The following is a 13571-nucleotide window of genomic DNA, read 5'->3' as shown; positions in this document are numbered from 1 at the left end:
GGTTTTACAATGGGGTGAGAAATGGAGATTTGAAAGAGAAGGAAAAAAGGGTAGACACAAATGTAAAAATATACAATATCCCCCTAAAACCCAGATAAAAATACAAATACTAAATAAGATAAATCATGGACAATTTCAGAGTTTTTGTAATTTTCTAGCAAAGCATTATGATAAGTTCAAGTGGCAGCAAATACGATCTTTTCAGAGGTTTTTAATTGCAGTTTATACAGTATTTTGTTGATTTCAAGGCACATTTGGGGAAAAGGCTCATGTATGTATAAGAAACCAGACCTATCAATCTGAAACTGAGCTTTTCATGTTTCGATTCTTTCTGGAGTTTTCCATCAACTGAACCTACCACAGAGATATTTAGCAGATGGTTTCTGCCATTGCATTCAGTGTGTAACATGCGATCTTTGTGGAAAATCCCACACTACGTTTAAATCACAATTTTGTAGGATTTTTTTGAGGTGGGTGCTCTCCAGGTACCAACAGAACAAGCAAAGGTCTTCTTATTCATAGTGATAATATTGTAGGAATCCCTGTAAAGAAAGTCACTCCATATTTCTTAAGCATTATTAAAGATGCAAGAGGGTTCCAGTTACTGGTTGAGTGGGTAGTACCACCCACATGTCTGAATGAAGAGCTGCCTTGAATGATGACCAGCCTAGAAGGACCTCTGCTAGACTAACGAGCTCCACCTGCCCCAGGGCAACTTTTGTATGTTCTAAGCAAGAAGATTCTTGGAAACAGAATCCCTGAGGGTCTACTGATGGAACTCACAAACTTGCTGCAGATAATCTGATTACAACTGACTTTTCTACAGTGGGTTACTGTAAACTAATAACTTACTAAATTAGAGATTACCATAGAAAGCCAGGATAATGACCGGAAATACCCAAGGAATTAACCACAGATGTGAAAATAACCACAATCACTTCAAATATAGTCTTGAGAGTCAAAATATGAACTTGAGTGTCATACATAACATTTCTCCCTAAACTAGAATAGTCCTTTTTTTTTTTTAGATTTTATTTTTGAGTAATCTTTACACCCAATGTGGGGCTAGAACTCACAACCCTGAGATCCAGAGTCACACACTCTACCAACTGAGCCAAGCCAGGTGCCCCAATCCTTCTATTCTTATTAACTATGCTTTAAAACTTTTAGCTAATAAAATGGGACCTGCCAACATTGCTCTAAAATATGAAGTTATATAAAACTAAGCCTATGTTTTTATATATGCCTACACTTGCTATAAAAATCCTGACATTATCTCCACATTGTTCACATTTCATTTTTAAAAGGGGTTCCTCATGATATATTTTATTTACTGTTTCAATGCCTATACTGAATTGGAAGTTTGATCCAGATCAGAACATTCTTTCTGGGTAGGAAATGAGGAATTTAAACCTGGCCCAATTTTTTAATTGGAAAAAGTTTTTTAAACTGTTGCTGGACTTTATTTTTATTACTGTGCTTTTCGTTTCCATCTGCTTCAATTACCTTTAATTTCATCAAATAAAAAACTACATTTTCTTCATGCTACTATCTAAATCAAAGCAGTCTAGTTAGTTCCACAAAGTTCCCTGGAGAACTGAGTTTCTGAAATCATTTCAAAAACAAAGAATGAATTGTTCTGACCAGTATTACCATCCCCCAATAACCACAGATTTTCCCATAAGCCACCTTAGTTTTTTTAAGCAATTAACTAAAATACCATTTTCATGCTGACAATAAGCCACCTACTCACCTGAACAAAGGCAACCGTGACGACGATAAGTATTGCCTATACAAAACAAAGAAACAACCTTTTAAAGCACACACTGTAACTCCAGAAATAAATGTTAATCATGTTTTATTTTTCTAACTCTATCTGCAGTCCCCAGATACCAGACACTAAGCACTGAGATCAGCTGGGGAAGAAATCACAACTCTACCTTAGGGGAAAAACTGACGCCAACAGTGGCTTGCCTCCCCTAGGACAACTTCTCAAATTTGATCTCAAGATCCCTTTCCGCTCTTACAAACTGAGGACCAGCTTTCATGTGGGATATAATCTATTGATATTTACCATAATTTAATACTTTTTCAATTGCTCAGTTTTAATTCCTCCTTATTAATTCATCTAAAAAGTAATAAAACCATTGCATATTGACACATACAACATTTTTTATGAAAAATACACTTTCCAAATAAAAAAATTTGTGAGAAAAGTGCAAGTGCTTTCAATTTTTCTACCTTTAATGTCTGCCTTAATACAAAGCTAGATCCTCACATTTGCTTCTGCATTTAATCTATTGTCCTACGCTGATTAGGCTGAAGTATATAGGAAGAAAACCTAATCTCATACCGATATTGTTGGAAAAGCTTTTTCAGATTGCGGATATTCTTCTTAACTACCACATCGAAATTAAACAAGTGTTAGTTACTTAGAGTAATTTGCAATGTAGAATCTAAACTGTATCAATGAACTTTTCATAATCTACTATAGTAAAATCCATTGATCTATTTTTAATTTGAATAGATCTTTGATCACTGAAAACACTGTAACATCTTACACTGGTCATTTAGAAAATAACTGATTTACTTGGTTATTCAAATCTTTCAAGTGTTGACACATTTCAAAATAGTAAAAAAAAATCACATTCCTTGACATTCTACTGATCTCTTTAGAATAAAGTCTTAAATATTGGGAAGCTATTTAGCACACAGTAATTCATAAATATTTTGCGAAATTCTAAGTATCACTTAAAAGCTTGAACTTTATCACTGGCAATAAATGCTATTTATTTTTCTTGAAGTGATAGTTTCATTTCACTCACTTCCTTAAAAAAGTATGTCAGTTATCCAAATCTTAATAACCAAGTTTGTCTATCATTCATTCTTACTAGTAAAAGCCTAGTTCAGCTCACCACAATCGGCCTTCCCGTGAAACAACCATTGTACCTCAATATTCATTAAGTTCTTTATGCATACTTCCCATTTTATTACACAGAATATTCAAAAGGTATGTACTCAACTGTCAAGATTTAATGAAATTAATTTTTACTGCTTTATGAAAAACACTCCTAAGAGAAACAACGAAATAAAACAATGACCATTAGTACAGTTTCAGGCCATTATTTTGACTTGAGTCAACACTCAGTTTTACCTGCCATTGCTTTTGCACCACTGATGCATATATCCAAAGCAAAAATAATGTTTTAATATTACAAAAATAGTTTGGACCTTACATGCTCCCTGAAAGGGTCTTAGAGACACTGGGAGTCCACAAGCAAGAGCTCAAGAACTGCAGCTCTATATTAATTTCTACTGTGTTCTTAAGCATAAATATATTTGCTTTAATCAATGCTTGTACTCGCTATAAATTTTTATACTACAATAAAACAGAGGACAAGAAAAAAGAGGAAACTCTCAATGAAAGCTATAACAGCCTAGACAAAAAGAATAAAATCTTACATAGTGTTCATTGTTAAGTAATATTTTTAATTTCATTTCAAATATTTAAGTAATATTTTTAATTTCATAATCATCAGGTTTCAGTTCACAATTAGTAAAACATTCAAAACAGAAAGCAAACTAAACTGAAATTTTAACCAGAAATTTATTATAAAATATTTCAGATCTGTAAAATTATAAGGTTGTTAAATAATTCTCATGAGTGCCAATCACAGACCCTTGAACACTACTTGAGATTACCGCAACAAAATGCAGAATCTGGATATTAACAAAAAACCTGAAAAAACATTAGGAACGTCTCAATTCATTTTCCAAAATAAAAAAGCCTATCCTAATTTTAAATGATTATCCAACAGTTTAAAAATATACATTATTTTCTCTTACCACAGTGATACTGACAGCATCATCAAACTGATGCATTAAAACACTGATGACTGCGGAAGCCAGAAGCAGCATAATAAGGGGATTTTTAAACTGAAAGTGAAAACAAACAGCAATTAAATGGTTTTGTATGAATGTATGAAGTTGTGTTCCATCACAACAAAGACTTAAAAAAATAAACTGCTGAGGCATGATTAGAAAATTATGAGTCTACATTTGAATGAGACTTTATACGTCTCTTCAATTAACAAAAAAAGTATTTACACTTATCTACATTTAAAAGTCACCATTTCATAACAGTTCCTTTTCAAAAGAAAAGAAAATTAAGTATCAATACTTAAAACTAAGAACTTACCAATTCCTTATGGTACACGTGTACATAAATTTAATAAATACAGCTGGTCTGAATTCCTACTGAGGCTAGAATAAGTGGAAAATGATTTTTAAGGTAAAGATTTAGGTGAACACTGGGTACAACACCTAAATTATGAGATCCAAACATTCCTATACTTAATAAATTAGCACAGATTACAATTCTGTGGTTGACCTACACACCCCAGAAATAATCCCCTTTGACGGCTAAGCGTCAACAGTAAGATCCACTCCACAGAAGCTGGAGGTTTTCCAAATGCTGGTTTTCCTAATATCTATCTGGCAGAGGCAATAGTATCTAAAGAAACAGAACCATACCATCAACCCAACCCAACAGCACTTAAATGACCAAGCACCAGAGCCACCCTGAATTCTTCCAGTTGGACATCCTACTCCTTAAACATCAGAGCTCTGTTGCCAGAAGCTCTTCCTCTGATGAAGTGGTGCCAATCACTGTTAAAGGTGCAAAGTATCTAGGCTACAAAGAATTCATCCCATCGGAGAGCCCAGCCCCTAGATACCACAGCAGCGAGGTTAGATGCCATCACCTCCCACTCCCTATATGGCTCCGCTCCCTGGCACTGTGGTTCTGACCCTGCTTCACATCAGAATCATGGGAAGAACGTCTAACAAATGCCTAGGTTCACACCAGACCAATTAAATCAGAATCTCTGGGCAGAGGACCCAGGCTTCAGCATTTTTTAAGCACTCCCCAAGTGATTCTAACACCTAGAGGATTGAAAATCACTACTCTAGCAAACTAAAACTACAACTGCAATATGGTTCAGGGTTGACAAACCACACACACTTGACTGAATCAGAGTACCTGGGTTTAAATCCGGCTCCTGTCACTTGTGTATGACCCAAGTTCCTCATCAGTAAAACACTACCTTATACCAAGACTGTGGTAAAGATTAACTAAGAATGTATATTAAAACACTGAGTGAACCATAAAGCCCTCTTCAGATGTTAGTTCTTATTATCACAATTTGAGGACAAGACTCATGGGCTTTTTTATTCTAACCTCTAAAATAGCTGTGCCACGGTAGCAAGCACACCACTTGATTAATGGCAAGCTCCAGACAAATGTTTGCAAAGCAACAAATTCAGTGTTCTTTGTAGAGGAATAGAGTCACCCAGTGCTTTATGATTAACAATTGATATTTACTGTTAATTGCTGCTTGTGCTTAACTGTGTTACACTACCTCTGTTTCATTCTCACAGCAATCCCACGATGCAGGTAGTCAAGCAATGAAACAGGAATAAGAAAGTAAAACATTAAATTATACTGCCTAGTAGTAAGTCCAATCATTGGAGTTTATAAATCCAGAATGAACTTCCTAAAGTTTTAGGTAATGTGGATATGTGGTAAATGTGAGAATAAAAACATGCATATAAAAAATACTCTACAAACACATGACAGATACACACAAACACAAGGTTCTTTTAATCTCTAAAAATTCACGTTTTCCACTTTAGACAGCCTCATCTGCAAAATGAGTTTTTTATCAAAACTGATAAATTTGGGCACATTAATAGGCCCTTTAGAAAAGTTACACATAGATCTTTAAAAAAAAGAAACTGTACTGAGAAGGCATTAAAAGTTTTCTTTACTAAAAAGAGCTTGCTAAAAAAAAATAAGTAAAAATAAAAAGAACTTTTTTGGCAAACTAGGTGAACAATGGCCACAGGATTCTTGGAACTTTTCACACTAACATACTTGTTATCAAGATAAAAGAAAATCCTACAATAAGTCTTTCTGAAAAGATTAGGATGTTGACAAAATATAATTTAAAATAACTTTTATTTATTGATAACTTGTTATCTCCTAAAATTATTAGCCTCATGTTATAGATAAGACTAAAAGGATAATAAAGATCATATAGCTAGTAAGAAAGAAAGAATTTGTACCCAGGCAGTCTGGATTCAAACTACCTTATTTTTACTACATTTTCTAAGCTGGCCATATTACTTTAAAAAACATTAGCATTCCTTATAATAAAACAAGTGTAAGGTAGACATCTGTAAAGGAAACTACTGTTCACAGTATCACTCCATATTATACATTCATAAAGATTCGCACACTAAAAATTATAGAAGTTCCAACTTAACAGCAAACCCAAACAGAAAAAATGTAGGTAAAAAACATTTTTACAAATTATTTCCTTTCTCCACAAAAACAAACTTCACAAAAGTAAACAACTACACTAACAAAAATATGTGTGAATTACACAGCAGGGGAGGAAATAAAAATATCTCACCTGAGAAATATACTTCTTCCATAGTGGCTCATCTTCACTGATATCAAACTCATTCCAGCCATGAAAGGCTCGCCTATGACTTACTTCACATTTGTTCAGACCATTCTGAAGATCAGCCTGTTAGATTTTACATACAGAAGTTACTAAAAATGTTAGAGAACAAAAGAAGAAAAACACTAGGGTACATATTGTATGTTCATATTTATAAAAACTTATACAACAATCAAATCTAATCTGTTGTAATAAAAAGCATTATCAGTGGTTGCTTGGGTCCAAGAGCAAAATCTACTTAGAAAGATTAACTGCAGGGAGACCTGAGGGAACTTCTAGGAGTGATGAAAGTGTTCCATATCTTAATTCTGGTGGTGGTTAACATTTGCCAAAATGTAAACTGTTCCGTTAATATGGGTACATTATATTTCATTTAAATTACACCTTGATTAAAAAAAAATGTATTGGTGTATAGGTAACATACAATATTACATTAGCACTTTTTTTTTTAATGTAAGCAGTAAGGTACAGTTTAATAAACAAAAAACTTATGATTTTCTCTGGGAGGAGAGAAATAAACAAGAACCAGCCACATGACTTACAGAAAACAAAATATCAGTACGTTTTAGTTAGCTTTCTTTGCTCTCATTGTTTTATTTTCTAAAATTAGTTTCTCCAAAAGAACATTCAATGGACCATAACTGCCTTTCTTGTTCTCTGAGCCTATCGAAACCCTCAGATTGGTATTACTTTTTACTCTTGGACTGTGTAATTATTTCAAGCAGATAATTTGTGGTTCCTAAATTACTGAAAATAATTATGTTCTATGAACACCACCTACATTCTTTAGTCACTGCAATATTGTAATTTATAAGAAATATATATGTTATCTGGTCAGATGACCAAAATATATTTCTCATTTTTATATGGTCTTCTTCCAGGGTTGCTGGCTCACAGATCCTAAAACCCTTGGAATTTCCTGGGATGATGGCAATAAAGGTGTCTTTTGTTGTGTTAATGAAAGTGACTTTTGGACTCCACCCAAGAGCAGCAGCTAGTAGACAAGAGGACCAACCACATGATTACAGGGTTCAGTGCTAGCACCCCCACCACCATCCTCCCTCACCTCTGAGGAGGAGAGAGGATGGAGATTGAATCAGCCAAAGGCCAATGACTCAGTCAATCATTACTAAGCAATGAAGCCTCCATAAACCCCCAAAAGAACTAGGTTTAGAGAGCTTCCAGGTTGGTGAAAACATGGAGACTGGGGAGAATAGTACACCTGGAGAGGACATGGAAGCTCCCAGCCCTTCCCCATACCAGACCTAGGTATCTCTTCATCTGGCTGTTGATTTACATATTTTATCATATCCCTTTAATAAACTGATAAACATAAGTGTTTCCCTGAGCTCTTTGAGCCACTCTAGAAAATTAAATGAACCTAAGGAGGAACCTCTAATCTGTAGTGGGTAGGTGAGAAGCATAGGTAACAGCCTGGGGCCTGTGACTGACTTCTGAAGTCAGGAGTAAAGGGCAGTCTTCCAGGGCTGAACCCTTAACCTATGGAATTTGATGTTATCTCTGGGTAGATATTGTTAGAATTGAGTTAAATTATTGGGTGTCAAAGAATTGGTTGGTGTTGTGTGTGGGAGAACCACCCCCCCAAGCATGTTGGAATTGGGTTTGAGAAACTTGGAAGAATCACTGTTTCTCATGATTTATTATCATAACTACCATTTAAGAATGAAATTACCTGCATCCCTGAAATAATCAGTTTCTCTGGCCAAAAGCTTTACAACAGAGTTTGAGAACAGTCTCTCAACACTTAAAAATATTTAAAATAAATGGTTTTAAAACAATATAAATACAACCAAAAAACCCTCAAAAAATAGATATCCACTGTTTTTAATGCCATCATTAAAATACGTGAATTTTGAAGGAAAAATAAAAAACAGTATTCATGTTACGTTAGATTGTGCTTTTAAAACTAGGAAGAGATTAAATTACATAAGCAATTAAAGTTTACTTGCAGTCCCTGTCTTGTACTTACCTTTTACTTTACTTTAGAAAACACTTACAAAAAAATGATAAACTCCTCTAACTCTCCTTATGTTAATAAATTGATTATTTTATTAATCCAACTAATCCTTACACAGCATTAATAGTTCCTGGCAATGCTAATGACCTAGAGCTGCACTGTCCAATCAGGTAACAATCAGCCACATGCAGCCATGTAAATTTTAATGAATAAAAATAAAATTAAATTAATTTCAGTTCCTTACTTAAATATACACACTTCAAGTACTCAGTAGTCATATTTAGCTATTGGCTACTGTACTGAACAGTGCAGAACACCACATTTATGTCATCGGAGAAAATTCTATTGGATGGCATTTACCTAAAATGACTGATTTTACTATCTATTCCCTTCCTCCCCACCAAGTACTTACTTGGAGAATGCTTGCAACTTCACTGACTGGTAATTCACTTGCTTTTTTTGATGTCAATACAGGAATCATTGTCTCATTTTCACCATTAGGAATTTTTTGGAAACGTGCAACCTAGCAAATAAAACCAAAGGAAAAATATCTGAATCTACCAAAATATTGGAATGTAATCCAGAATAAATGAAAATTCAAATATTCACAGAAAGTTAGTTCCAGTTAGAAAACAAACATCTTTAGAATAATAATATCTAGTCCTAATAAGATAATTTTCTACTAACCATGTGCTATTTCTCCAGAAAGCACATCTCAAAAATTAAGCCACCAGTACCAGCTAGAACACAAAATAATTTCCACATTAAATAAAAAAGATGCTATTTCTACAGCAATGTAATGAGTAAAAAGTAAAACAGATGTCCCGTCTAGCAGATCCTAAGAATTACATGTAGTCATAATCCTCTAAACTCATTATGTTTAACAGGAAAGACAGAGAACAGCTAAGCTTTCTCCATTTTAACTACTCCTGTTGGTCAGCCCGTTTTTTAACTGTCCAGAAAAACACCTGGCTACTCTACATAAGCACCAGGACAGCAAGTCAGATTTAAAAACCCATTCCCAAATTAGCGGGAAAACAAAGAGCAAAAGAGACCACACAAGCAGAGGATGCACAGTTAGGGAAGGGGCTGTAAAGAGACAGAGTAAATCACAGAGATGGTGGTAACCATGGTATCTACATGATGCAGCTTCATGAGCAAGTATCTACAGAAAAGCGTTTATTTAACACACTTCCAGAAATAAATCCCCAATCCAGACTTGTCTTGGGTCCTAAGCTGACAGATTCTTTGTAGACAAAAAGTTTTGAGTAAGTAGGAGAAAGTGAGACAAAATCTCCCCACAGAAACTTTAGCGAAGAAAACATTTCAGTTGCTATACCTCCACTGATTAAAATACTGAAACCGTAAAATAATACTGAAACTGAAGTGATCCTCTTACTGCCAAGGCACACATCTTTAAACTTTCAGATGGATTTCAACCTTGGATAATCAACATTTTTAGGATAAAGTATTTCCCTAAAATTTTTTGGACACAACACTTCTTTAAGACAACAAATTAGACTGATCAAAGAATAACTTCAGTTTCTATTATTAAAGATAATAATAGAGACCTGTATGCTGCCATTATAGAAGTCTGTGTACATAAAAAAATCTTTACACTTACTCCAAAATATAGTAAATTGCTGTGGGGAAAAAAGTACTCCTTTTGTGTAACTGGGTTCTGGAACAATCAAATACATACATGTTTTCTAATCTCATTTATTTAAAATGCATTCCTGAATGTTTAAGTACTTTAAAGCAAGAAGTGGTGGACAGCTATATACAGAAGAATGAAACTCGACCATTCTCTTACACCATACAAAAAGATAAACTCTGAATGGATGAAAGACCTCAATGTGAAACAGGAATCCATCAAAATCCTAGAAGAGAACATAGGCAGCAACCTCTGATATCGGCCACAGCAACTTCTTTCAAGACATGTCCCCAAAGGCAAGGGAAACAAAAACAAAAATGAACTTTTGGGATTTCATCAAGATAAAAAGCTTCTGCGCAGCAAAGGAACAGTCAACAAGACAAAGAGGCAACCCACGAAATGGGAGAAGATATCTGCAAACGACATTACAGATAAAGGGCTGGTATCCAAGATCTATAAAGAATTTCTAATCTTTAACAAAAAAAACCAATATAATCAAGTCAAAAAATGGGCAGAAGACTTAACAGACACTTCTCCAAAGAAGACATACGAGGCTAACAGACACATGAAAAAATGTCCAACATCATTAGCCATCAGGGAAATTCAAATCAAAACCACACTGAGATAACATTACACCAGTTAGAATGGCAAAAATTAATAAGGCAGGAAACAACAAATGTTGGAGAGGATGTGGAGAAAGGGGAACCCTCTTACACTGCTGGTTGGAATGCAAGTTGGTACAGCTACTTTGGAAAACAGTATGGAGGTTCCTCAAAAAATTAAAATAGACCTACCCTATGACCCAGCAATTGTACCACTGGGTATTTACCCCAAAGATATAGATGTAGTGAAAAGAAGGGGCACACGCACCCCAATGTTCATACCAGCAATGTCCACAATAGCCAAACTGTGGAAGGAGCTAAGATGTCCTTCAAGAGACAAATGGATAAAGAAGATGTGGTCCATATGTAACGGAATACTACTCAGCCATCAGAAAGGATGAATACCCACCATTTGCATCAACATGGATGGAACTGGAGGGGATTATGCTAAGTGAAATAAGTCAGCTGAGAAGTAGACAATTATCATATGGTTTCACTTATATATGAAACGTAAGGAATAGCATGGAGGACATAAAGAGAAGGAAGGGAAAAATAAAGGGAGGGAAATCAGAAGGGGAGAGGAACCATGAGAGGCTATGAACTCCGCGAAACAAACTGAGAGTTTCAGAGGGGAGGGGGTTGGGGGGATGGGTTAGCATGGTGATGGGTATTAAGGACGGCACATATGGCAATGAGCACTGGGTGTTATGCGCAAACAATGAATCATGGAACACTACATCAAAAACTAATGAAGTACTGTATGGTGACTAACATAACTAAATAAATAAATAAATAAATAAGTAAAGCAAGTAAGAAGTGGAAGGATTTTTCTAATCTTAATGAGAAAATTACTAGTAACTAAAAATTCTGAGGAAATTGGAGACAAATTACCTTTCTTTCATACAAAACAAAGTCTTGAAATTATTTAAAGCATATTTTTACATAATTAAGAAATTTAAAACCTTAAAGAAAATACTGGAATTCAACAATGTTGCACACGTTTTAGAGCCACTGAATGTCCTTATTTCAAATCGATAAACCTATGTAGTGGAAACTGCCATCTCAAGTACCCAATACACAGTACAAGAGCCTTTCTCATAAAATCTTTTTAAAGTAATCTTTTGGTAGTTGTTACAAAAGACAGGGTCTATATTGGAATACACTCTCCATAAAATCCTTTATGAGCATTCCATGGGCCCAAAAGAGCTGAAAAATCTCAAGAGAAGAAAGTAAGACCATTTTGCTTAATAATGGATAAGACACTGAAGGGACATGATGATAACTCTCTAAATATATGAAGAACTGCCATGTGAAAGAGGGAACACCAAAACCAAAGCGTGAGTTTCTAGCCAACCAACTTCTGGAATTAGAATGTTGGTAGCTGTGGTGGAAGGAACCATATGGAAATATTCTTCTCAGAATGATCTGGATTGAAAAAATCAGGAGGACATATAAAGCAAAAAAAGGCTAAAGAAGTAAGTGGGGATCCTACAGGGCCCTATTATGGAATTTCTGTCTTAATCCTAAGGGCAAACGGAAGACCCTGTACTGTGATCTTAAAAGTAAATAAATAAAAGGCACGAGTTGGAAAATTAAAGAAACACAGAATAAGAGTGGTGAAAACACACCAGTTTGGACACTATTACATACGTCTAAACAAAAGATAAATGTAGCTTGGACAAGGGTGGTGGGGTGCAGAAACAGATGCAGAGGTAAAAATAACAATACATGATGATGAACTAGATACATATATCAAAGAATTATACTAGATTTCTAGCTTGTCTTACATGCTAAATACTAATGCTATTCACCATGGTAAAGAATACTGGAATATCCTTTTTAACAAATGGTGCTGTCACAACTAGATATCCACATAAAAAAAAGCATAAAGCTTGACCCTTCCCTCACACCGTATATACACAGATTAACTCAAAATAGATCAAAGACCTAAATGTAAGAACTTAAACTATTAAACTCTTAGAAGACAACCTAGGCTTAAATCTTGACCATGGTTTCCCAAACATGGTACCAAAAGTACAAGAAACAAAAAAAGACTGAACATCATCAAAATTAAAAACTTTTGTGCTGCAAAGGACAACAACAAGAAAGTGAAAGGACAACCCACAGAATGAGAGAAAATATTTGCAAGTCATTTAGCTGATAAAGAGCCTGTACCTACAACATATAAACTCTCACAATCCAATAATAAAAAGACATAATCCAATTTTGAAATGAGTAAAAGATCTGTATATTTCTACAAAGAAGATATACAAATGACCAATAAGCACATGGGAAGATCTTCCATCATTAAGCATGAGGAAAATACACATCAAAACCACAATGAGATAGCACTTCACATCCACTAGGATGACTAAGGTAAAAAAGAGAGACAATAACAAGTGTTGGAGAGCATACAGAGAAACTGGAACCTTCCTATACTGTTGGCAGAGCTGTTAAAAGGTGCAGCTCCTATGGAAAAGTTTGGCAGCTATTTTATATATATATACATACATATATATATATATGTATGTATATATATATATATATGCTATTATACAAACATGTCATTTTCTCTGGCTAAATGAAGAGAGTGTTTTCATCTTGGAACAATCTGAGTGATTCAATAACACTTTGATTTTAAGAACAATAAAATACAGGCAAATCACATAAATTTAGTTAAGGTAAATCATCTTAAGAAGCAATTTTATGTCCTTCATTTGTTACTACGAAAGTTCATTGTCTGTGGTCCCAGGTTTCAGACACTAGGTATTTGCTTATCTCCTACCTCACCCTAAAAATATCCTGGGCTT

At 34.7% G+C, this 13571-nt stretch overlaps 1 protein-coding gene across 4 annotated transcripts in view; it reads right to left on the bottom strand.

Annotated features, from left to right (window-relative positions):
* The window catches only part of ATP2C1 (ATPase secretory pathway Ca2+ transporting 1), a 166610-nt gene that overhangs the window by 78864 nt on the left and 74175 nt on the right, over window positions 1-13571 (bottom strand). For all 4 annotated transcript variants that reach the window (XM_045791743.2, XM_045791741.2, XM_045791745.2 and 1 more), the window contains 4 exons: window positions 8918-9028; window positions 6477-6593; window positions 3847-3936; window positions 1754-1789 (listed from right to left, as the gene is read on the bottom strand). In XM_045791743.2, the coding sequence (XP_045647699.1) occupies window positions 1754-1789; window positions 3847-3936; window positions 6477-6593; window positions 8918-9028 (354 nt within the window). The remainder of the gene's footprint in view (window positions 1-1753; window positions 1790-3846; window positions 3937-6476; window positions 6594-8917; window positions 9029-13571) is intronic.

Source organism: Ursus americanus, chromosome 20, assembly GCF_024610735.1.
Source record: "Ursus americanus isolate L20-20 chromosome 20, mUrsAme1.1.p, whole genome shotgun sequence".
Lineage (NCBI taxonomy): Eukaryota > Metazoa > Chordata > Mammalia > Carnivora > Ursidae > Ursus > Ursus americanus.
Note: the sequence above shows the minus strand (reverse complement) of the source record. Positions and strands in the feature narration are given on the sequence as shown.